The following is a 27,678-nucleotide window of genomic DNA, read 5'->3' on the forward strand; positions in this document are numbered from 1 at the left end:
AATCCAGTGAAGAAATGGGCAGAAAACATGAATAGACACTTCTCTAAAGAAGACATCCGGATGGCCAACAGGCCCATGAAAAGATGTTCAACGTCGCTCCTTATCAGGGAAATACAAATCAAATCCACACTCAGATACCACCTCACGCCAGTCAGAGCGGCTAAAATGAACAAATCAGGAGACTCTAGATGCTGGAGAGGATGTGGAGTACGGGAACCCTCTTGCACTGTTGGTGGGAATGCAAATTGGTGCAGTCGCTCTGGAAAGCAGTGTGGAGGCTCCTCAAAAAATTAAAAATAGACCTACCCTATGACCCAGCAATAGCACTGCTAGGAATTTACCCAAGGGATACAGGAGTACTGATGCATAGGGGCACTTGTACCCCAATGTTTATAGCAGCACTCTCAACAATAGCGAAATTGTGGAAAGAGCCTAAATGTCCATCAACTGATGAATGGATAAAGAAATTGTGGTTTATATACACAATGGAATACTACGTGGCAATGAGAAAGGATGAAATATGGCCTTTTGTAGCAACGTGGATGGAACTGGAGAGTGTGATGCTAAGTGAAATAAGCCATACAGAGAAAGACAGATACCATATGGTTTCACTCTTATATGGATCTTGAGAAACTTAACAGAAACCCATGGGGGAGGGGAAGGGAAAAAAAAAAAAGAGGTTAGAGTGGGAGAGAGCCAAAGCATAAGAGACTGTTAAAAACTGAGAACAAACTGAGTGTTAATGGGCGGTGGGAGGGAGGGGAGGGTGGGTGATGGGTATTGAGGAGGGCACCTTTTGGGTGAGCACTGGGTGTTGTATGGAAACCAATTTGACAATAAATTTCATATATTGAAAAATAAATAAAATGAGTCTGTTGCAGACAGCAAATGGATGGGTCTTGTGTTTTTATCCATTCTGATACTCTATGCCTTTTGGTTGCAGCATTTAGTCCGTTTGCATTCAATTATAGAAATATATGGTTTTAGAGTCATTGTGATGTCTACAGGTTCCATGCTTGTAGTGATGTCTCTGGCACTTTGTGGTCCTTGCAACATTTCACTCACAGAGTCCCCCTGAGGATCTCTTGTAGGGCTGGTTTAGTGGTGATGAATTCCTTCAGTTTTTGTTTGTTAGGGAAAATCTTTATCTCTCCTTCTATTCTGAATGACAGACTTGCTGGATAAAGGATTCTTGGCTGCATATTTTTTCTGTTCATTACACTGAAGATTTCCTGCCATTCCTTTCTGGCCTGCCAAGTTTCAGTAGATAGATCTGCTACTACCCTTATGTGTCTACCTGTGTATGTTGGGGCCAATTTATCCCTAGCTGCTTTCAGAATTCTCTCTTTATCCTTGTATTTTGCCAGTTTCACTATGATATGTCATGTAGAAGATCGTTTCATGTTATATCTGAAGGGAGTTCTCTGTGTCTCTTGGATTTCAATGCCTATTTCCTTCCCCAGATCAGGGAAGTTCTCAGCTATGATTTGTTCAGGTACACCTTCAGCCCCTTTCTCTCTCTCTTCTTCTTCTGGAATTCCTATGATGCGGATATTGTTCCATTTGATTGCATCACTTAGTTCTCTAATTCTCCCTTCATACTCCTGGATTTTTTAATCTCTCTTTTTCTCAGCTTCTTCTTTTTCCATAATTTAATCTTCTAATTTACCTATCTCTCCTCTGCCTCTTCAATCCGTGCTGTGGCCACCTCCATTTTATTTTGCACCTCATTTATAGCATTTTTTACCACCTCATGACTCTTTTATAGTCCCTTGATCTCTGTAGCAATAGATTCATTTGCCCTCTATGCTTTTTTCAAGCCCAGCGATTAATTTTATGACTATTATTCTAAATTCTTGTTCTGTTATATTGCTTAAATAGGTTTTGATCAATTCATTAGCTGTTGCTACTTCCTGGCATTTTTTTGAGGAGAATTCTTCCGTTTCATCGTAATTTGGGTAGTTTTCTATCCTTTGTTCGTTTGAATTTGTTTAATGTTTTTATTTTTGAGACAGAGAGAGACACAGCATGAGCAGGGGAGGGGCAGAGACAGAGGGAGACACAGAATCCGAAGCAGGCTCCAGGCTCTGACCTGTCAGCACAGAGCCTGATGCGGGCCCAAACTCATGGACTGTGAGATCATGACCTGAGCCAAAGCGGACACCCAACCGACCGATCCACCCAGGCGCCCCAAGTCCTTTATGCGTTTTAAAAGCTTGTGTGCTCTGCACCTGCAAACACTGCTATATTAAAGGAGCGTTATACACTGTCCAGGGCCTGACCCATCAGGAGGTGTTTAATCGGGGATTGTTACTTGCTCTCTGTTGTTGTAACTTTGGTTATTTTATTACCCTACTCGTAGTAATATTTTGTACCCTCCACCAGATTTGTTCTTTGGAGTAGCCCTGTAAGGAAAACAGAGAGACAAACAGGAGACAAAAACATGCAAACACACTAGCAAATAACACAAACAAATAAACAAAAACAAAAACCTAACGGCTAAAAACCAAAACCCAAAAACACAGACTACAAGTAAAGAAGAGGTTGGAGGAGGTGCTGAGGGAAGAGCACATCCAAAGAGAAATGACAATAGTGGGGTGGGGGATAAACGTTGATTGGGCAGTTGATTAGTCAGAGAGACTAAAAGGCTTAATCCAGAGAGAAAGGAAAATAAAGAAGGAGGTGGGGAAAATGAAACGAAGATAAAATTACCCATAAAGAGAAACTATATGGCTTGATTATTCCAGAGAGAGAGAAAGGAGTGTAAAGAAGGACAGTGTAAAGAAGAACATGCATCAAGACAATGCATTAAATATGCCTGTTCAGACAGACTAAAAACCAGAGTAACCAGCCAAGGGGAGGGAAGAGATAAGGAGGAGAAATGGCGGGCGGGGGGGGGGGGTTGGCGGCAGACGAAGGCAGGTTCTGTACTATCATGGAGCCCTCCAGGAAGGGAACCGCTTTCTCAAGCTGCAGACTGAGCCTGTGACCTACAATCGCACCCAGGCGTGGCTCCCCTCCTCCCCAGCTGTGGGAACAGGGAGCTGGCCCCAGTCTGAAGAAAGCCCCGCAGTTAGAGATTGGATCCCTCTCAGTCTCAGTCCGAGGTCTTTCTCGAGCACTGGGTTTTGTATGTAAGTAATCAATCACAAAATTCCATTCCTGAAACCAATACTGCACTGAATGTTAACTAAAATTTAAATATAAAAAAAATTTAAAAACATCAATATATACATAAATCATTATGTGTACACCTTTAACGTTTATAATGTTATATGTCAATTATATCTCATAAAACTTAAAAAAATAAAAATTAAAAAAAAACAAAATATATGAAAAACTTCTAAAACTCAACACAAAAATATAAGCCCATTACAGAACGGTCAGAAGAGAGTCAGAGCTTGGGAAGATGGTGGAGTAGGAGGATGCAGAGCTCAACCCTTCCTACATTTTCAACTAGATATCATCCACACCCAAGTCAATAAACTGGAGAGTGATCCAAAGACAGGCAAAACAAACTCCACAACTAGAGATGAAGCTGCATTTGAAAAGTTAAGAAGGTCAGAGGCCAAAGAGGCTGCCCACAAAAGGAATAAAGTTATGTGCATAAACAGAGCAGAGAAACTGACCCTCACACCAGGGAGTTCACAGGAGAAATATTGATCCCCATAAAGTTTGGCTCTAAGAACCAGAGGGGCAGGGGCACCTGGGTGGCAAAGTCTGTTGAGCACCTGACTCAATTTCAGCTCAGGTTATAATCCCAGGGGCATGGGATCAAGGCATGCAATAGGCTCCACACTGAGCACAGAGTCTGCTTAAGATATTCTCTCTCTCTCTCCATCTGCCCTGTTCACGTTCTCTCTCTTAAAAAACCACACACACACACACACACACACACACACACACACAAGAGGGACTACATTCTATGAGTTTGTAAAACCAGTGGGGCTTACAACCTGGAGCTTTATAGGTCAGCTGACTCAGCACTGGGCAAGCCAGGTGGGTGAATGACAGGTGGGTTGCCACCCTTAAAGAGACAGCAAACTGCAGAGAGGCAACATAAAAATGGCAGCTTATACAAAGCCGGGGGAAACAGGAGTCAGATCTGTTCATACTGATTTTGGACTGTATTGGGGACTTTTCCTAAAATGAGGGAGCTGGCACATGCCAGTTTTGTCCCCTGCCCATAGCATAAGCACAGAGACACCTGCAGAAGGTGAGACTGCACAGACGCTTGCTACCTAACCCACCAGCAGTATTCCACACCCGTGAGTTCTGCTGAGGATTGCCTACTCCAAGCCTGCAAGCCTTGGCCCTATACTCAGGGCAAATTATGTTAAAGACACACAGGTACCCTGCCTAGCAACAGGTGCACAGCAGCCAAAGGGCAACAGGCATGTCAGCAGCACCATATCCAGCTATGCACACCCACCACCCTCGTGTATCCTGCCCAACTGCGATCCCCAGCCACCATCGCACATTGAGCCCAAACTCATGGCCTGGCCTCGATGGCACATAGTCCCCAGGGGTTTTGGGAGGGGGGACGGGCTAAATGGGTAAGGGGCATTAAGGAATCTAGTGAAATCATTGCTTCACTATATACTAACTAGTTTGGATGTAAATTTTAAAAAATAAAAAATAAAGTTAAAAAAATAAAAATTAAAAAAAAAAGTACGGGGAAACAAATGAAAATGAAAACACAATGATCCAAAACCTCTGGGATGTAGCAAAAGTGGTTCTAAGAGGGAATTTACAACAATACAGGTCTACCTCAAGAAGGAAGGAATATCTCAAATAAACAACCTGACCATGCACCTAAAGGAGGTAGAAAAAGTACAACGGTCAAAACCTAAAACCAGAAGAAAAATGGAAATAACAAAGATGGGATTAGAAATAAAAGATATAGAAACTAAAAACAAAACATAGCAAAGCAAAACAAAACAAAACAAAACAAAACAAAACAAACAATAGAACAGATCAATGACACCAGGAGCTGGTTCTTTGAAAAAAATTATAAAATTGTTAAACCTCTAGTCAGACTTGTCAAGAAAAAAGAGAAAGGGCTCAAATAAATAAAATCACAAACGAGAAAAGAGAAATAATAACCAATATCAAACATATAATCATGGGGCGCCTGGGTGGCGCAGTCGGTTAAGCGTCCGACTTCAGCCAGGTCACGATCTCGCGGTCCGTGAGTTCGAGCCCCGCGTCGGGCTCTGGGCTGATGGCTCAGAGCCTGGAGCCTGTTTCCGATTCTGTGTCTCCCTCTCTCTCTGCCCCTCCCCCGTTCATGCTCTGTCTCTCTCTGTCCCAAAAATAAATAAACGTTGAAAAAAAATTTTTTTTAAAAAAAAAACATATAATCATAAGAGAATACTATGAAAAACTATATGCCAACAAATTGGATAATCTAGAAGAAATGGATAAATTCCTAGAAACATATAAACTACCAAAACTGAAACAGAAGGAAATAGAAAATTTGAACAGAGACAACCAGCAAAGAAATTGAGTCAGTAATCAAAAAATTCCCAACAAACAAAAGTTAGGGACCAGATGGCTTCACAGGTGAATTTTAACAAAATTTAAAGAAGAGTTAATACCTATTCTTCTCAAACTATTCCAAAAAAAATAGAAAAGGAAGCAAAACTTCCAAATCCACTCTATGAGGCCAGCATTACTCTGATACAAAATCCAGATAAAGACACCACTCAAAAAGAGAACTACAGGCCAATATCCCTGATGAACATAGATGCAAATAATCAATTTTGAAAAGGAAAAGCAAAGTTGAAGACATCACAATTCTGGATTTCAAGTTATACTCCCAAGCTATAGTAATCAAACAGTATGGTACGGGCACAAAGAGACACAAAAACCAATGAAAAGAAATAGAAGATGCAGAATAAACCCACAACTTCAGGGTTAATTAATCTCTGACAAAGCAGGAAACAATATGCAATGGTAAAAGGACAGTCCATTCAACAAATGGTGTTGGAAAAACTGGACAGCAACATGCAAAAGAATGAAATTCCACCTCTTTCGTATACCATACACATAAATAAGTTCAAAATGGATTAAAGATTTGAATGTGAGACCTGAAACTGTAAAATTCCTAGAAGAGAACACAGGCATTAACTTCTTTGAAATCAGCAGTAGCAAATTCTTTCTATTTATATCTCCTGAGGAAAAGGAAACAAAAGCAAAAATGATCTACTGGGATGACATCAAAATAAAAAGCTTCTGCACATCAAAGGAAACAACTAAAAAAACTAAAAGGCAGGGCGCCTGGGTGGCTTGGTCGGTTAAGCGTCCGACTTTGGCTCAGGTCATGATCTCACGGTCCGTGAGTTCGAGCCCCGCGTCGGGCTCTGTGCTGGCAGCTTGGAGCCTGGAGCCTGTTTCGGATTCTGTGTCTCCCTCTCTCTCTGCCCCTCCCCTGTTCATGCTCTGTCTCTCTCTGTCTCAAAAATAAATAAACATTAAAAAAAAATTAAAAAAAAACAAACTAAAAGGCAACCTATGGAATGGGAGAAGATACTTGCAAATTACATATCCAATAAAGGGCTAGTATGCAAAATATATAAAGAATTTATAAAACTCAACATACAAAAACAAATAATCGAATTAAAAAGTTGTCAGAAGACTTAAACAGACATTTCTCCAAAGAAGATACTCAGGCCAAAAGACACATGAAAATGCTCATCATCACTTATCATCATGGCATTGCAATCAAAACTATAATGAGATATCACCTCACACCTGTCACAATGACTAAAATCAACAACACAAGTAACAACAGGTGTTTATGAGGATGTGTAGAAAAGGGAACCCTCATGCACTGTTGCTGAAAATGCAAACTGGTATAGCCACTGTGGAAGACAGTATGGAGGTTCCTCAAAATGTTAAAAACAAAACTACCCTATGATTCAGTAATCACACTACTAGGTGTTTACATTAAGGATACATAAACACTAATTCAAAGGGATACATGCACCCCTATGTTAATAGCAGCATTTACAGTAGCCAAGATATGGAAGCAGTACAAATGTCCATCGATTGATGAACGGATAAAGAAGATATGGGGTGCCTGGGTGGCTCAGTTGGTTAAGCGTCTGACTTTGGCTTACGTCATGATCTCACAGTTCATGAGTTTGAACCTCTGTGCTGACAGCAAAGAGCCCACTTTGGATCCTCTGTCCCTGTCTCTCCACCCCTCCCCCAATCATGTACATGTACTCTCTCTCTTAAAAATAAACATTAAAAAATTTTTTTAAAAAGATATGGTTGGGGTGCCTGGGTGGCTCAGTCAGTTGAGTGTCCGACTTCAGCTCAGGTCATGATCTTGCAGTCTGTGGGTTCGAGCCCCGCATTGGGCTCTGTGCTAACAGCTCAGACCCTGGAGCCTGCTTCAGATTCTGTGTCTCCCCCTCTCGCTGCCCCTCCTCCCTCTCATGCTCTCTCTGTCTCTGTCTCTTTGTCTCACAAATAAATAAACATTAAAAAAAATTGAAAGATATGGTATATACATACAAAGTAGGTTACTCAGACATAAAAAAGAATGAAATCTTGTTATTTGCAACAAAATGGATGTAGTTCAACAATATAATGCTAAGTGCAATAAGTCAGTCAGAGAAAGACAAATACCATAAGATTTTACTCATATATAGGATTTAAGAAACAAAACAAAGAAGTGGAAGATTAAAATAAAAGAGAGAAGGAGAGAGAGACACTCAAGAAACAGACTCCTAACTATAGAGAACAAACTGATGATCACCAGAGGGCATGTGCATGGGGGATGGATAAAATAAGTGATGGGTATTAAAGAGTACACTTATGATGAGCACTAAGTGATATATATGATTTTTGAGTAACTATATTGTACAACTGAAACTAATATAACATTGTATATTAACTATACTAAAATTAAAATTAAAAACTTAATGAAATTAAAATATATGTGTGTGTGTGTTCAGCAAAAAAAAAGGAAGAATATGAAATTATACAATGGTTTAAGCATCCATCCAAGATGTATATACCAATTAGTTAGAAATATCAGCTTTAAAGTTTGGATTCCAATCAGACTATCAATTGCTAGTTCAATGACCATAGGCAAATTGCTTTACCCCTCTAATCTTCAATATCTTCATTTGTAAACATGAGTATGCTAACACCTATCATACAGGTTTACTGAAGGATTAAATGATAACACAAATGCATAACATTTAAGGTGTCTACCAAAAAAGAAAACATTTGCTACTATTACTAGTACTATTACAACCTTAATAATGTAAAATACTACACATACATATAGAAAAAAGATGAAAAAAGTGAATTTCATTTTCTTCCTTGTATTTGGCCTATACTTCCTAATACATAATATTGTTATCAGAAAAATTTTAATGAGAGAAACATTAGCGCTTCACACGCTTTATACTCACCTCTTAAGAAACATGGCCTCTCTCTGTCAACACAGACCTCTACACACACTCTTAAGCAAATAATATTTACACACTGACCTGAAGCACAGTAAGTTGGAATTTAGTCCCCTTCTCTGGTCGAGGACAGGAAGCTCTTCTTTGTTTGCTCCGATCTTGTTTGCCATTTCCATATAGGTTATCAGGAGTATTGATGTTTTCCTTCACAGCTGCTACATCTTGATTCAGACTAGTTATTTAAAAAAAAAAAAGCAACTCCTATTCAATTTCTCAGAGCAAACACTATGCCATAATTCTCAAAGCCCAATATTTAACCCAAATCAGAATTATCATCGGAAATTCTATGATAGCTAGAATAATTCCATTCTCATGGCAAAATTCTAGACAACTTCCAATTATAAAATAATACATTACGAATTTAAGGAAAATAAATAAGAAATATAATATGTGAGAATATACAAATAGCAAATTGTACACCCATTTAAGGGTGAATTTAATAGTATGTGAATTATATCTCAATAAAGATGTTTTTAAAAATTATGAAACACTGAGATAATATGTATTTATTTGGCAATCACCTGACACTAGTGGGAATGAAAGAAAAACACTGTCAGTGATGGACCTCTGTGGAACCTTTTATCAGAGGATTCTCTTGATCAGCTTTATCTTGTTTGTTTTTTGGGTATATTATTAATTTGTTCAAATAAAACTTCTAAAAACCAATTTTCACTCAAAATATACCTGTTTATGTGAAAAAAATCAATAGGGTATATATAGATATACCAAGTGAAGAAGAAAGGAATAGGGCAAGAGAAAGAACAAAAAATGAAAATCCAATGAAGAAAATGTACTAGTGGGTTGTTGGAAGATAGCAGTGGAGTAGGAGTACTCTAAGCTCACCTTGTCCCACAAATACAACCAGATAACTATCAAATATTCCTAAATACACCAGAAAATGACCTGAAGACTGGCAGAGCATACTACACAACTAAAGGTAGAAAAGAGGCCACATGGAAGAAGGTAAAAAGTGCAGAGATGTGGTTGGGGAGTGAAATGGACCATGACCATGGGAGTGGAGAGAATGCACTGGTTGTAGAGAAGGGTGAGACAGACTAACACGAAGGGGAGTGCTTGGGGGAAACAAATTCCATAGCAATTGGCTTGTAAAGCAAGAGGGGCCAAATTTCATGACTGCTGGCAACTAGAGGGGCATAAAGTCTGCAGTTTTAAAGGTCACTGGGCTTGGCTAGGATACAGCATGGAGGGCATTATGTTGCTCTTGCAGAGAAGGCAGGCAAACAACCTGTGGGTACACAGCACAGAAACAGTGATATGAAAAGTACCTGGCACATACAGTGGAGAGGGTTATTTGTTTATTTTGGACCACATCCAAGAGAGGCAGTGTTCACGGAGAGAAATCTTCAGGAAGAAAGTAACAAGACAGTGCCACTTCTCTCCACTGACCCTAAGCATAAGCACAGGGACACCTATAGGAACCAACACAACACCAACACTCGCTTACACCAAGCTCTGTCCCCCATATTCCAGTGGAACCACTCTTCTCATTTTCCACTGATGCCTTAGCAGTCCCCTCCTCTAGAAAACTGGCTCCAAACCCTGCTCACACCACACCTTCCCACTCAGGAGTTTTGAGGAGCCTCAGGTACAGCAGCAGTGGCAACAGGTCTCATTTCACAAACAGACCAGAGCACATCTAAGTTAAAACGTGCCACATTCAGAGCAGGGACCAGACATTCCTTGTAATAGGCAAACAAAGCCTCTATAGACGACTGACCTAAAGGATACAGCAGCAAAGACAAAACATAAGAGCACATGCAGAACACACTGGAGACACTCCAGGAAGCACCAGGCCTAGGGAAACAGGGGACACTACATGGCAGGGCACTACAGGATCTCTTCATCATAAGATCATTACCCTGAGGAACAGAAGATGTAGCTTATTTCCTAACACAGACAAATGGACACAGAAATGTAGGTAAAATGAAAAGACAGAGAAATTTATCCCAAATTAAAGAACAGTACAAGGCCATGGCCAGAGATCTAAGCAAAACAGAAATAAGTAACATGCCCAATAGAGAATTTAAAGTAATGATCACAAAGATACTCACTGGACTTGAGAAAAGAGTAGAAGACATCAGTGAGACCCTTAACACAGAGATAAGGAATAAAATAGCATTGATAAAGGGCTCAATAAACCAAATGAGAAGCATGCTAGATGGAATGAACAGCAGGATGGAAGAAGCAGAGGAACAACTCAGTGACCTAGAAGACAGAATAATGGAAAGTAATCAAGTTGAACAAGAGAGAAAAGAACTATGAAAAATGAAAACAGACTTAGGGAACACAGTGACTCCACCAAATGTAATAATATTCATATTATAGGAGTCCCAGAAGAAGGAAGACAAAAGAGGGTACAAAATTTACTTGAAAAAATAATAGCTGAAAACTTCCCTGATCTGGGGAAGGTAACAGACATCCAGATCCAGGAGGCACAGGGAACTCCCATCAAAATTAACAAAAGGAGGTCAACACCAAGATATATTGTAATTAAACTGGCAAAATATAGTGATAAAGAAAAAAATTTTAAAGCAGCAAGGCAAAAGAAGATACCCAAAAGGCTAGAAACCCAAAAAGGCTAGCAGGGGATTTTTCAGCAGAAACTTTGCAAGCCAAAAGTGAGTGGCCTTATATATTCAAACTGCTGAATGGGAAAAATCTGTAGCTAAGAATACTCTATTCAGCAAGGCTATCAATCAGAATAGAAGGAGAGATAAAGAGCTTCCTAGGCAAATAAAAACTAAAGGAGTTCATGACCAAAAAACCAACCCTGTAAGAAATATTTAAGGGGACTCTTTGAGTGGAAAGGAGAGACCAAAAGTGACAGTATAAAAGTAGGAAACAAAAGGAGTAAAAAATAATATTTCTGTCAAAAATCAGACAAGGCATTCACAAAATAAAAGGAAAATGTGTCAAATATGTAAATATGGGAAATATGATAAAATATACCTAAAATGTGGGCAGGAGAGAAGTAAAGAATGGTTCTAATTTTAAATGATGATAAAATTAATATATACAGCTATATGCTTAAGACGTTATATACAAACCTAATGTTAACCATGTATCAAAAATCATTAATAAGTATGTAAAGAACAAAGAGAAAAAATCCAAATATATCAATAAGGAAAATCATCAATGATCAGAGAAATTGAAGAAGATTTAAGTCATACCATGCATATTTTCAGGCCACAATGCTACAAAACTAGAAGTCAACCACAGGAAAAAAATCTGTAAAGATCACAAATACATGCAGGTTAAATAACATGCTACTAAACAATGAATGGCTCAACCAGGAAATCAAGGAAGAAATAATAGCACATGGAAACAAATGAAAATGAAAACACAAGGTTCCAAAACCTCTGGGATGGAGCAAAAGCAGTTCTAAGAGGGAAGTTCAAGGCAATTCAGGCCTACCTCAAGAAGCAAAAAACAAACAAACAAACAAACAAAAAAAAACAACCTCAAATAAATCACCTAACCTTACACTCAGTTTCTCTGACAGAAAAAGTACAACAAACAAAACCTAAAACCAGCAAAAGGAATGAAATAATAAATATTAGAGCAGAAATAAGTGATATAGAAACTAAAGAAACAATAGAACAAATCAATGAAATCAGGAACTGGTTCTTTGAAAAAAATTAATAAAATTGGTAGACCTCTAGTTAGACTTATCAAAAAAAAAGGAGAAAGGACCCAAATAGACAAAATCACAAATAAGGGAGGATAAATAACAGCCAACACTATAGAAATATGAACAATTATAAGAGTGTATTATGAAAATCTATATGCCATCAAACTGGACAATCTAGAAAACATGGATAAATTCATAGAAACATATAAACTCCCCAAATTGAAACATGAAGAAATAGAAAATCTTAGCAGATGGATAACCAGCAAAGGAATGGAATCAATAATCAAAAAACTCCCAACAAACAAACGTCCAGGACCAGATGGCTTCACAGGCAAATTCTACCAAACATTTAAAGAAGAGTTAATACTTACTCTTCTCAAACTATGCCAAAAAATAGCAAAGGAAATAAAACTTCCAAATTCATTCTATGAAGCCAGCATTACCCTGATACCAAAACCAGATAAAGACACCATAGAAAAGAGAACCACAGGCCAATATCCCTTATTCCTGCTGAATATACATGCAAAAGTCCTCAACAACATACTAGCACACTGAATCCAACAATACATTAAAAACATCATCCACCACAATCAAGTGGGACTTATTCCAGGGTTTCAAGAGTGACTCAATATTGGCAAATCACTCAATGTATTACATCATATCAATAAGAGAAAAGATAAGAACCATATGATCATTTCAATAGATGCAGAAAAAAAGCATTTGACAAAGTACAACATCAATTCTTGACAAAAACCCTCAACAAAATAGGTTTAGAGGAAACATATCTCAACATAATAGAGGCCATCTACATAAATCCCACAGGCAACATCATACTTAATGGGGAAGAACTGAGATTTTCCTCTAAGGTCAGCAACAAGACAAAGATGTATACTCTTACCACTTTTATTCAACATAGTACTGGAAGTCTTAGCCACAGAAATCAGACAACAACAACAAAAAAATAAAAAGGCATCCAAATTCATATGAAGAAGTAAAACTTTCACTATTGCAGATGACATGATACAAAATATAGAAAACCCAAAAAGACTCCACCACAAAACTACTGTAACTGATGAAGAAATGCAGTAAGGTCACAGGATACAAAATCAATATACAGAAATCTGTTGCATTTCTGTACACCAATAATGTAACAGCAGAAAGAGAAATTAAGAAAGCAATCCCATTTACAATTGTACCAAAAATAATAAAATATTTAGGAATAAACCTAACCAAAAAGGTGAAAGATCTGTACTCTGAAAACTATAAAACACTGATGAAAGAAATCCAAGATGACACAATGAAATGGAAAGACATTCCATGCTGAGGAATTAGAAGAATAAATATTGTTAAAATGTCTATACTGCCCAAAGTAATCTACATATTCATTGCAATACCTAACAAAATACCAACATGTTTTTTCACAGAACCAGAATAAATGATCCTAAAATTTGTATGAAACCACAAAAGACCCTGAAAAGCCAAAGCAATGTTGAAAAAGAAAAGTAAAGCTGGAGGCATCACAATTCCAGACTTCAAGTTATATTACAAAACTGTAATAATCAAAACAGTACAAAAATAGACACATAGATCAATAGGACAGAACAGAATTCCAGAAACAAACCCACAACTATAGGTCAATGAATCTTCGACAAAGCAGGGAAGAATGTCCAATGGGAAAAGAATGTCTCTTCAACAAATGGTGTTGGGAAAACTGGACAACATGCAAAACAATGAAACTGGATCACTTTCTTACACCATATGTAAGAATAAATTCAAAATGAATTAAAGACCTAAACATGAGACATGAAACCATAAAAATCCTAGAAAAGATCACAGGCAGTATGTTCTTTGACACAGGCTGTAGTGACTTCTTTCTAGGATGTCTCCTGAGGCAACAGAAACAAAAGTAAAAATGAACTATTAGAACTACATCAAAATGAAAAGCTTCTGCATAGCCAAGGAAATAGTCAACAAAACCGATAGACAACCTACTGAATGGGATAAGGCATTTGCAAATGACAATATTCAATAAAGGGTTAGTACTAAAAATATATAAATTACAAAACTCTACACCACAAAGACAAATAATCCCAATTTAAAAATGGGCAGAAGGAATGACCAAACATTTCTCCAAAGAAGACATTCAGATGGACGACAGACATATGAAGAGATGTTCAGTATCACTTATCATCAGAGAAATGTTACCAAAGCTACAATAAGATATCTCACACCTGCCAGAATGCTTAAAATCAACAACAGAAGAATCAACAAGTGTTGGTGAGGATGTGGAGAAAAAGGAACGCTACTGCACTTTTGGTGAGAATAAAAACTGTTGCAGCCACTGTGGAAAACATTATGGAGGTTCCTCAAAAAGTTAAAAATAGAACTACCCTATGATCCAGCAATTACATTAAATGGGGATTTACCCAAGGAATACAAAAACACTAATTCAAAGGGATACATGCATACTAATGTTTATTGCAGTATTATTTATAATAGCCAAATTATGGAAGCAGTCCAAGTGTCCATTGATTGATGAAAGGATAAAAAAGAGGTGGTGTATATATATACAATGGAGTACTATTCAGCCATAAAAATGAATGAAATCATGCTATTTGCAATGACATGGTGGAGCCAGAGAGTATAATGCTATGCAAAATAAGTTAGAGAAAGACAAATACCATATAATTCCACTCATATGTGGAACTGAAGAAAAACAAATGAGCAAAGGGAAAAAAATTTAGAGAGGAGAGAGAGACAAATGAAGAAACAGACTCCTAATTATAAAGAACAAAGTGAGTATCACCAGAGTGGAAGAGGGTGAGGGGAATGGGTTAAACAGGTAATGGGGATTAAGGAGTACACTTGTCATAATGAGCACTGTGAATCATTTGAAGTTGTTGAATCACTATGTTGTACAACTGAAACTAATAAAACGTTGAATGTTAAAAAAATGAAAAAAACACATATTTAAAGGAAAAAGAGAAATATGGTATATACATGTTTACACATACCCATGTGTGTACGTACACACACACACACACACACACACACACACAGAGAGGAATACTATTTGGCCATAAAAATGTATGGAGTCTTGCTATTTGTAACAACATAAATGGACCCTGAGGACACCATTTTCCTCACTATATTTCTCATGCTAAGTGAAATAAGTCAGAAAGAGAAAGACAAATATCATATGATCTTAGTTATATGTGGAATTAAAAGAAAAAAAACCAAGCAGACTCATATATACAGAACAGATTAATGATTAATCATTGCCAGAGGTTGTCAGACATGTGAAATTGGGTTGGGCAGAATGGGTGAAGGCAGTCAAAAGATATAAACTTCCAGTTATAAAATAAGTAATTCCTGGGATGTCATGTACATCATGGTGACTACAGTTATTAATATTGTATTATATATTTCAAAGTTGCTAACAGATTAAAGTTCTCATCATAAGAAAAGAAATTCTGTTACTCTGTATGGTGATAGATGTTCACTACACTTACCGTGGTGATCATTTTGCAATATATACAAATATCAAATCATTATGTTGTATACTTGAAACTAATATAAGTTTGTATGTCAGTTATACCTCAATAAAACAAGTACATAATAAAACACTACAATTCTAGTAAAAAAAATAAAAATGAATGATGTCAAAATTGTTCAATGTGATTAATTCTAACCAGTTATATTTTGCAGGTTCACATCAATATGAAAGGGCAGCTTTCAGTTTATTTGTGTCAGGGCATGTTTCAGCATTTTCTTTAATAAGTTTGAAGATATTTCAATAAATAGAAAAATTCCAATAAAGACGTTTGAAAATTAAATGAGAAGATCTGTTAGCAGCAAAAACATATCTTTTGAATTAATTTTTAGGTACTTTCTCTTAGAAGCTACTTATGATATATTCATATAAAGATACAAAAGAAAATATAAAACTCCTAAAATTTTTCCTATGTCCACGTAAAAACATTTGCATAAACACGAGTGGTAGAGGAAGATACATTAATACTGCTCTTAGTTTTTTAATATACAAAGAAATAACAGTAACAAATTACACCTTCAAAGGATAAAAGGGAGGGGTGCCTGGGTGGCTCAGTCAGTTGAGTGTCAGACTTTGGATCAGGTCATGATCTCACAGTTTATGAGTTCAAGCCCCGTGTCAGGCTCTGTGCTGACAGCTCAGAGCCTGGAGCCTGCTTCGGATTCTGTGTCTCCCTCTCTCTCTGCCCCTCCTCCACTTGCACTCTGTCTCTGTCTCTGTCTCTGTCTCTCTCTCTCTCTCTCTCTCTCTCTCAAAAATAAACATTAATTTAAAAAAAAAGATAAAAGGGACATAATTCTAGTCAATGGGGCTATATCATTCACATTTCAAAGTAATCTTAAAACACCAGGTGAGGTTTTGGGACAAGATGGCAGAAATTAAATTCTCTCTGTTCTTCGTCTTAAGTATAACTAAATAATGTGGAAATAATAGAGTGCACAATCAGTTGGGTACTGAAGGATGAAAATTTGAAGGTGGACTAACTAGGGACTCCCAGGACTTGTGGTAAAACAAATCAGTTTGGCATCTCCCAATTCCCCACCCAGTGACAAGACAGTCCAGTGACAAGACAGTCCAGGCTCAGCATCTCCTGACTCAAAGGCAAAAGGCTCAAAGGCAAAGGCAGCACAAGCCCAGTAATGTCCTGACCCCCAACTGAGCAGAAGGCAGTTCAGGTGGGCTTTTTCCTCCCCTGGTAACACTGGTGGGAGTTCCACTAGTAGCATGTGGCCTGGAGTTCTGGCCCAGGTCAGCAGCAGTGGGGTCCAGTGCTGTCATATGAACCAAGCAGACCTAACTAGTACTACAAGGACTCTGAAAACTAAGTTGTCATTAGAACCACAGCCCACAAAAGTAGACCAGGACCAATGCATCTAAATAGGGTAATTGCCTGCTAAAATAGAATAATGTATTTAAATAGGATCCAGAGTCTCCCGAAATATATCCAAAATGTCCAGAAGACAAATGAAAATTCCTTGTCATACCAAAAGCCAGGAAAATCATAATCTGAATGTAAAAATACAATCAAGAGATGCCAACAACAGGCTGAACTAGATATTGGAATTATCTGCCAGGGATTTTAAAGCAGCCATCACCAAAATGCTTCAATGAACAATTACAAATAACCTTGAAGCAAATGCAGAAACAGAAAATCTCACAGAAAAATAGAAGATATTGGGGCGCCTGGGTGGCTCAGTCGGTTAAGTGTCCATCTTCTGCTCAGGTCATGATCTCACAGTTTGTGAGTTAGAGCCCCGCATCAGGCTGTCAGCGCAGAGCCCACTTTGGATCCTCTGTCCCCTTCTCTCTCTGCCCCTCCCCTGCTCATTCTCTCTCTCTCTCCCAAAAATAAACAAACATTAAAAAAAAATTTTAATAAAAAATTTTTTAAAAAGAAAAATAGAAGATATTAAAAGAGTTAAGTGGAATTCCTAAAAATAAAGCACAAAGGAAGTGACATCACCTAGATGGCAACATAGGTTGTTTCCGACTTGGCTCACAAAAGCAACTAATAACTATTCAAGAACAATATACCACTGAAAGAATCCTAGAACAAGGGGGTGAAGCTGAGGCAACCTTCTGCACCACAGAGACCACATCAGACTGGATTAAAAGGGTAAGAGAAGTGGCTATACATTGGTCATGTTGCACCTCCCCGAGACCAGCACATGTGAAGAGTTCTCTCCTGGGCCTCCAGTACATCCAGTGGGAAAACAGAACCTGGGGGGAAAACAAGCCCTCCCTCAGCATTGTGGGTTGCTTTATCAGAGCCCCTATTTTGATCTCGCACCACAGGTATTGCAGGGGAATCTGCAGGGCTCCACCACTGGGAATCCGAGTATGACAGGGAAAGAGGGAGGGGCTTTCAAAGGCCAGCACACGGATATTGGCAGACCAAATTCATACTTGCAGTGCTCAAGCAGTAATCCCAAACAATGGTTTTGCTCATCTGTAGAACCAAGTCGGGGATATATTCTGACTAGTAAGATATCATTGTGGTTTTATGTGCATTACCCTAGTGACTAGTGATGTTGAACATCTTTTCATATATTTGTTGGCCTGTTGTATATCTTGTTTAGAGAAATGTCTATTCAGGTCCTTTGTCCACTTTTTAACTGGGTTATTGATTTTATTGTTAGTGAGTTGTAGGAGTTCTTTATATAGTCTGGATATTAACCCATTATCAGATATATAGTTTACAAATATTTTTCCCATTCCATAGGTATTCTTTTAACTTTGTTGATGGTTTCTTTTGTTGTGAAGTCTTTTAGTTTATGTAGTCCCACTTGTTTATTTTTTATTTTGTTGCTCATGTTTTAGGTGTCATATCCAGAAAATCACTACCAAGACCCATGTCTAGGAGCTTTATTCCTGTGTTTTCTTCTAGGAGTTTCATGGCTTCACGTCTTACATTTAAGTCTTTAATCCATTTCAAGTTAACTTTTGTGAGTGGTATAAGATATGGATCCAGTTTCATTATTTTACCTGTGTATATCCAATTACCCCAGCCCCATTTCTTTTCTCCACTGAGTATTCTTGGCTCCCTTGTGACATAATAGTTGACCTGTATATGCTTGGGTTTATTTCTGGGCTCCTGATTGTGCTCCATTGGTCTATTTGTCTGCTTTTATGCCAGTATGATACTGTTTTGATGACTATAACTTTATAGTATAGCTTGAAATCACGAAGTGTGATGCCTCCTGCTTTGTTTTTTCTTTCTTAGGATTTATTTGGCTATTTAGGGTCTTTTCTGCTTCCATATATTTTAGGAGTGATTTTTCTTCCTCTATGATAAATGCCACTGGAATCTTTACAGGGATTGCGTTGAATCTATAAATGGCTTTCAGTAGTACTGACATTTTAACAATACTCACTCTGCTAAGCCATAAACACAGAAGACCTTTTTATTTACTTGTGATTTCTTTGATTTCTTTCACCCATGTCTTGTAGTTTTCAGAGTAGAAATCCCCCCCTCTTTAAATTTAACACTTAAGTACTTTGTTGTTTTGGATGCTACTGTAAATGGGATTGATACCTTTTATCTCTTTCTTTGCCTGATTTCTCTAGCTAGGACTTTTAGTGTATTGTTGAATAAGAGTGGTGAGAATGGGTACCCTTGTCTTGTTCCTAATATTAGAAGAAAAGCTTTCAACCTTTCATTACTAAGTAAGATGTTAGCTGTGGATTTGTCTTACATGGCCTTTATTATATTGAGATGTGTTCCTTCTAGGTCTAATTTCTTAAGAGTTTTTACTATGATTATTTATGTCAGATGAGTTTTCTGTATCTACTGAGATGATCATACGATTCTTCTCTTTCATTCTATTAATATGATCATGATTAATTTCTTTCAATCCAATCATTGATTGATTTGCATTTGTTGAACCATCCTTGCATCCCAGAGATACATCTCACTTGATTATAGTATATGATCCTTTTAATGTGCTGTTGAACTCAGTATGCTAGTATATTACTGAGAGTTTTTACATCTATATTAATCAGGGAATAGGCTTATCATTTTAATTTCTAGTAGTATCCTTTTCTGGTTTGGGTATCTGGATAATGCCAGTGGGGCTTGAACTCACGAACCACAAGATCATGACCTGCGCCGAAATCAAGAGTCTGATGCTAAATCTACCGAGACATCCAGGCAACCCCCTTAATGCAAATATTGTTTCTTTTCTTTTTGTCCTCTAACTTCCATCGGCTTTCTTCACTCTTTTTTAATTTTTGCTACTCTGCTTAATTTCTAATGTCTTATTTACAAGTCACTAATTCTTTCTTCTGCGTGGTTTAGTTTACTTTAGAAACTCTCTGTGGAATTCTTCAGTTACATTGTATTTTTCACCACTAGGATTTCTGGATTTTTTTTAAAAAATTTTTTAATGTTTATTTATTTTTGAGAGAGAGAGAGAGAGAGAGAGAGAGAGAGAGCAGGGGAGGGGCCGAGAGAGATGGAGACACAGAATCTGAAGCAGGCTCCAGGGTCCGAGTTGTCAGCACAGAGCCCGATGCAGGGCTCAAACTCACAAACTGTGAGCTGAAGTCAGTCACTCAACCAACTGAGCCACCCAGGCACCCCTGTATTTTTTTTTTGATGGTTACTATTTCCTTGTCAAACTTCTCACTCTGTTCATGGATTTTTTTCCCCTAATTTTATTTAGTTGTCTGGTCCGTGTTTTCTTACAGTTCCTGAAATTTCCTTAAATTGTGAATTCTTTGTCAGTTTAAAGATCTCCATTTCCTGGGGTGCTTGGGTGGCTCAGTCAGTTGAGTGTCCAACTTCGGCTCAGGTCATAATCTCACGGTCAGTGAGTTCAAGCCCCGTGTCAGGCTCTGTGCTGACAGCTCAGAGCCTGGAACCTGCTTTGGATTTTGTCTCCCTCTGGCTCTGCCCCTCCCTCATTTAAGCTCTGTTCTCTCTGTCTCTCAAAAATGAATAAACGTTTAAAAAAAATTTTTTTAATGATCTCCATTTACTTAGTGTCAGTTATTGAAGGTTTATTAGTTTTCCTTAGTTTCGTATTTACCTGATTTTTGTAATCCTTAATTCCTTATATTGGTATCTGCACAATTGAGTAATTGGGCTCCTCTTCCAGAGTTCACAGGTTTCCTTTGGCAGAGGCAGTTCTTCACCAGTCAGCTCTGTTTGGATATGGCTGCTAGTAATGTCTTTGTGCAGGGGGCCTGCTATTATGGTCCATTTTGGGGAAGGCAACAGTTCGAGTTCTGAGGACAGGGAAGGGAGGTATGCCAATGGCTGAGAACAGTTGGATCAGACTTTTGGCTTGGATCCCTATCCAAGTGAGGTTGCAGGATGGGCTCCATAGTTTCCTGGATTCTATGGTCAGGTCTACTAGATGGTCAGGACTGCAGATCTGAATTAGCATGCCTGACCTGGCAGGGCAGCAGGATGGGAACTGTGGTCTGTGTAGCTCATTGTTTAGGGACTCAAATCCAGCCAGAGTGTGCACTGAATTCCCTGGTCAGGCAAGGCCACCAATTTTGCTCTGCAGAGAGGGGAAGCCAGAGGCTATGTTCCCTGTTCAAATGCCATAGGGCTGTTGAATGGCCTATGCAGCTACTGATGTGCTCTAGTTAGGTTCTCTGGTGGGACAGGCTGAAGACTTTATTCAACAATGAGTAGGGGTACAGATCAGATTCTCTGCCTGGACACAGGGGAAGAAGCAGCTCTAAAGTTGATAAAACTCTTTGTTCTAACTCACAAGCCTACCCACACCCCAAGTTCCCTGAACAAACAGAGCTCTTGGCCATGTTCTGCAAACTATTGGCTCTATTTGCCTGCCTCTTGGCTCAACTGCTGCTGGACCATATAGTTCCTAGTAGTTGTTGCCACCCTTCTGGTCAGATGGGGTCAGAAGACTTTCCACAGATGGTGGGGCTATGTTTTAGTTCCCTTGCCTGGGTGGGTGGAAGAGAGGCCCCTCCAGGCTACTATCAACTTCCCAAACAGATTCTCTGGTTGGGAGGGACTGGGAACTACCCTCAGCCTTGGCTATGAATCAATCCCCTTTCCCATGCATAGCACAGGAATGTTTTACACTCAATACTGGCTTTATTCTGGGGGCAACTTTTCCCACTCGCCTCTTGGCTCAAGTGCCACAGGGCCCCACAGCTTCCAGAAGTTGTTGCTAGACCTTCTGTTCCAATGGGGCTGGAAAGAACTTTCCACAATGGGTGGTGCTGTGATTCAGCTACTTGCCTGGGTGTGGGCAAAGTGAGCTCTAGAAATATTGCCTTACATCTGTTAGAACAGCCATCATCAAAAAGACAAGATAAAAAATGCTGGCAAGGATGTGGAGAAAAGAGAACTGTTGTGCAGTTAGTGGGGTTGTAAACTGGTACAGCCACTATGAAAAACAGTATGGAAGATCATCAAAAAATTAAAAAAAATGGAACTAGTATATGATTCAGCAATTTGACTTTGGGGAATATATCCCCCAAAAACAAAAACACTAACTCCAAAAGATAATCTGCACCCCTGTGTTCATAGCATTATTTACAATAGCCAAGACACAGAACATGGAAACAACCTAACTGTCCAGATGGATGAATATATAAAGAAATTGTGGTGTACACACACACACACACACACACACACACACAAGAATATTATTCAGCCATAAAAAGGGGAAATCCTACCATTTGCAACAACATCAATGGACTCTGAAGGCATGAAGCTAAGTGAAATAAGTCAAAGAGAGAGATAAATGCTATATAATCTCATAAGTGGAATCTAAAAATAACCAAAAACCAAAATACAACAACAAAAAATCCACATAAATTCACAGAAAAAGAGATCAGAGGTTTCCAGAGGCAGAGGGTGAGGGGAGGGGAAATTGGAAGTTGGTAGTCAAAAGGTACAAATGTCCAGTTATAAAATAAATAAGTACTGGGGGTGTAATGTACAACATGATGACTATCGTTAACACTGTTGTGTGATATATAGAAAAGCTGTTAAGAAAGGAAATCCTGTGAGTTCTCACCACAATGAGAAAATTTTTTCCCTTCTTTCTTTTTTTCTTTTTATTGTATTTATATGAGATGGATGTTATTTGAACCTACTACGGTAACCATTTCATAATGTAAATGTAAATTAAACCAGCATGGTGTATCCCTTAAACTTATACAGTCAGGTATGCCCACTATTTCTCCATAAAACTGGAACAAAAGTACAATCATAGAAATAAAAACCTCATTGAATTAGCACAATAGCAGAATGAATAGGACAAAGGAAAAAAATCAGTGAACCTGAAGCGAGATCAATAAAAATTATCTAATCTGAACAATATAGAGAAAATATTAATTTACAACTACCAAATAATAACACAATTATATACCTGGTTGTAATTTATTTCTTTAGATTAGCTGGAATTTTACTCTATATTATACTATTCCATTTTTCTTTTTTTTAACCCTTATAAGCTTTTCTTAAAAACAGAATATTATAATAATGAGAACAAGAAAACACAGTCACTAAATTAACAATCCATATGATCATTAACATAAAAAAGTAAAAATAATACCTACTATTTTTATTGAACATACAAATATAAGAACACAGAAGCTTCTTGAATAAAGATACTCTACACACCTATTGAGTGCAAATACTTCAAAATACTCATTGTTTTCATGGTATTAATTTGAAGATACTCACCTTCTAACTAAATCTGGTTTTAGAAGAGTTGCTTGTTGTTCAACTCCAACTGCCTGGGATATAGGCTGTAAATAGTACAGAAATAAAACTTGTTGTAACAGCAGGCTTCAAGCTAAAAATGCAATCTGCTATAATTTCAAAAAACATGGTTTTTACATTTCATATTTTAGTTAACTCACAAACTAGGTAGAATGTCCACATTATGGAATGTTTGATGTTATTACCAAAGACAAAGAAAAATAAAATGTAGCAGTATTCATATTCATTAAGATTTTCCATTAAAAAAGATAGCATTCTTTTATATACCTTTGTTTGTGTTATTTTTCAATGGAGAACATCAACACTCAGCTTCCAGGCCTGATGGGAAAACCAGTACTAAAAGGGAGAGTTGCTGCCATTTCACAAATAGATGAATAAATGAATCAAACTTTCACTTATTGCATGTTCTGGCTCTTTCTCACTCTCTTTACACTAAACTGCTGACAACTATCCCTTTGAGGTGTTAGTATCAGCAGCTGCAATACTGGCTTCTAGGAGAAAAGCTTAAGCCCTCTAAGAAGGAAAATGCCAACCATGTTGGAAGAAAAATTTTAAACATTTATCTAATCCATCCTATGTACTGCCACTGGTGATAGCCCAGTGACCTTAAAACGCAAATCTACCAAAACTGATGTCTGCCCTACCAAGTTTAAACCCTCTATGATGGTTCCCTATCATAAGGTTAAGGTTAAGGTTAAGTTCCTTTGGATGGCAAAGTCCTCAGTGAACTGGTCCCTGCCACATTCTCTAGACTCCTCTACTTGAAGCCACACTGAACTGTAGCTCCTTTGAATGAGTTGGGCTCTTCCATATGCTGTGACTCTACTCATGTTCCTTCATCTTCCTAGTCTATTTCAACTCCTCCTCAGTCCTGTCCATTCTATGGATGGAACTCCTTTATATAAGAAGCTTCTATCACAGTAGGTTCCAGATAGTCCAGCAAAATCGCTTTGGGTACTCTTTAAAAAACATGTGCCTGGATGGCTCAGTTAAGCATCAGACTTCGGCTCAGGTAATGATCTCATGATTCATGAGTTCAAGCCCCACATTGGGTTCTCTACTGTCAGCACAGAGCCTGCTTTGGATCCTCTGTCTCCTTCTCTCTCTGCCCCTCCCCTGATCACTCTCTCTTTCTCTCAAAAATAAACATTAAGAAATATTTTAAAAATAAACAACATGTACCTTATCTCATATCTTGTTTTCTAAACAATAAGGGATGAAGGTTTCCTAGAGAAATGACCGATTCCAACATTGGGGCAAAGAAAATACAAGATGAAGCTGGATCATCTTGTTATGCCAAAAAATAAAGAACTGCTCAAAGAATGATGGGAACATATCAAAAATATATAGGAGTCAGCTTGAAGGGGTTCCCACTGTCCAAATATGGGACGATTTGAACATCAAAATAAATAATGATAGTAACCAGAATATAACCCATTCAATAAAATAAAAATACACGAGTTCATACTGATACAAAGTCTTTGCAGCACAAGGCAACTAATAAACACAAGGAATGATGAAATCATAAAATCATCAATGGATGATAAAACAGGTGGGTAAAAGTTACATAGATTCAGAATATCTCCCCACAGATTACTGATTAATTATAAAAGCAACAAAAAGGGTCACTTTATACTAGAAAACCATACAGCATATAGCAAGCGTCACTTTATACTAGAAAACTATACAGTATATAGCAGGCCCCATCTTAAATAAGGAATCAGATTTAACCTCAGCAATAGTGGGACAAACTGACATCACATACCTCCTAATATGATATGATGTGCAAAGAACACATTGCTTATATAGTATTCCTGACAAAAATGCATCATCTGAATCTGAACAAGAGGAAATTTCAAACAAACTCAAATTGAAGGACATTCTACAAAATAACCAATCTTTAGTCTTCAAAACAATATCAATGTTATAAAAGACAAAGAAAAGCTGAGGAACTGTTCTAGATTAAAGGAGACAAGAGAGACAACACAACTAAAGGCAATGCATGATCTTCAATTTTAAATCAAGGGAGCAAAATTGCCTACATGGACATTAATTGGACAATTGGTGAAATTTTAATGTGGACAATGGTTTAAGTAATAATAATATATTTATATTAAATTCCTTGAATTTTGTCATTGTATTGTGGTTTAAAAAATGTCCTTATTCTTATACTGAAATATTTAGGAGTAAAAGGGCATTATATCTGCAACTAGTTCTCCCATGCTTCACAGGGAAAATTATGTGTGCATAAATGGATAGATGGATGGACGAATGGATGGACAGAATGACCAACCAAATAATATATCGATGGACCGTCATCCAGCAATGCCTTTTATCATGTCCCTCTTTATCATATATGTTTAATGTCTGACTCCAAGGACTCTGCTATCTTTGTATTCTCAGTTCCTCTTACCACTTACCACAGTGTCTGGCACATTTTAGGCTTCGAATAATGTTTTAAGGCAGAAAGAAATAAGAAAGAAAACACTGACATAAGAAGAAAGGCTGTGCCATAAAAATGTTCATGATCCATTATTACGAATCCTGGACACAAATCCTAAGGAAATAATACAAAGGAAGAAAAAAGTACATAGTATAAAGTTTGTTTCATAGTAAATATTCAATAAATGATAGATACCTCTGTGTTTTTATTGTGCTATTTTACATAATAAAAATTGGCAGCAAATTAGTTGTTCAGGAATAGGGGAAGAGTTAGGTAAATATGAATATTTATTGTACTATTGTGTGGCCAATAAAATACTAGAATTGTGAAAGCCAAGTAAAGGCAGGGAAAATCACTTACTAATGAATGAAAAAAAGTAGAAAACAAAACTGTATATGTAAATACAACCACTTACACGTGTCAAAAGCCGGGAATACTATAACAAATATAATCACTGCCATGTCAAGGAAATAGCATTCTAGTGATTTTTCCCAATCTTACTACTTTTTATGATGTTACTACATACATTTTATAATTTAAAACTTTCAAAGGATATCAAATACTAAGCGTACAGGAAAACAGGTATTTTCATAAACCACTGGTGGGACTGTAAACTGGTTAGTCCTTTTTGAAAAGTAATTTGACAATCAATGCATAAGTCTTACAAACATGTAGCAATTACATTTCTAGAAATTTGCCCAATAATTAAAAATGTATACAAAGGAAATAATTAAGAGTAGACAGCATGATTTAGCTACAAGAATGTTCCTCACAACACAGAATATAATTGCAAAGAGCAAAAAATTTAGACACTTGTTTCCTTTATTTGCTCCATTAAATAAATAATTGTATTTTACATGTTATCTTATCAGTGACAGATATATGGGTTATCTTATAAGTGAGAAAAAATTATAAAAGTATGTATACTATAGTTACATTAAAATTACATGTATGTTTAAGCATATAAAATGGTCTGGAAGAATATATGACAAGGTGTTAAGCTTATCTATATTCATTTTGCTTTGGTAATAAGAAAAAAATAAATTCAACTTTTTACAGATTTATCAACCCTCAAATCTGGTAAACACAGGGCAGGTTCCCATTACTTCAATGCACAACATTATGGTCATTTTAGACAAAAGTAAAAATGGAACATTTAATTAAATCTGAAAGATATCTAAAAAAATAGCCCAGCATCTATTTGTATATATTAGTTTTGAAACTCCTCAAAATATTATGAGAGAACTTGATTTGAAGCTATCATATGAAAAGACAGATGAACCGACTATTAGCCATGATTCTGAGGGCACAAAGTAGCATTAATAATCCTGTTAATAATTAACATGTGGTTATAAAATATCATCCCAGATTGCTGTCACAGTAACTATGTCTTGTTTCTCTTTACTTAATCCATACTCTTTGCCTCTAGATTTATGCATCAAGGCACCATGTCAGTGTTCCATCTTGCTGGGTCTCAATATAATTCTTTTAAAATTTCTTTAATACAACCATTTAAGTTGGATACATTTTGTCGGATCTTGTGTGTACAAAAAAGAATTCTCATTGCCAAAGTATTTGCTTTTAGTGTTTTTAAACAGTAATTATGTTAAAGAGCTAAATATCTAACCTATAATTAGAAGCTAATCTAATTTGTCCAGGAAAAAACCTCAGTATGGGTTGACTGACTAGGTTGGAGGAGGAAAAGGAAGTCAAGAAATGGTACTTTGTGCTTATTTCTCAACTAACGCCCACCTTAAAATCCAATGAAAGACAGGCACCAATCCCCTTTCCTAATGAGACTTTGATAATTTTGATGTCTGAGAC

At 37.4% G+C, this 27,678-nt stretch overlaps 1 protein-coding gene across 5 annotated transcripts in view; it reads right to left on the minus strand.

Annotated features, from left to right (window-relative positions):
* WNK3 (WNK lysine deficient protein kinase 3) overlaps positions 1-27,678 on the minus strand; it is a 185,118-nt gene that overhangs the window by 51,986 nt on the left and 105,454 nt on the right. For all 5 annotated transcript variants that reach the window (XM_045470598.1, XM_045470599.1, XM_045470597.1 and 2 more), the window contains exons 11-12: positions 23,373-23,437; positions 8,514-8,661 (exon numbers count right to left, since the gene is read on the minus strand). In XM_045470598.1, coding sequence (XP_045326554.1) covers positions 8,514-8,661; positions 23,373-23,437 — 213 coding nt within the window. The remainder of the gene's footprint in view (positions 1-8,513; positions 8,662-23,372; positions 23,438-27,678) is intronic.

This window comes from Leopardus geoffroyi, chromosome X, assembly GCF_018350155.1.
Source record: "Leopardus geoffroyi isolate Oge1 chromosome X, O.geoffroyi_Oge1_pat1.0, whole genome shotgun sequence".
NCBI classification, from domain to species: domain Eukaryota; kingdom Metazoa; phylum Chordata; class Mammalia; order Carnivora; family Felidae; genus Leopardus; species Leopardus geoffroyi.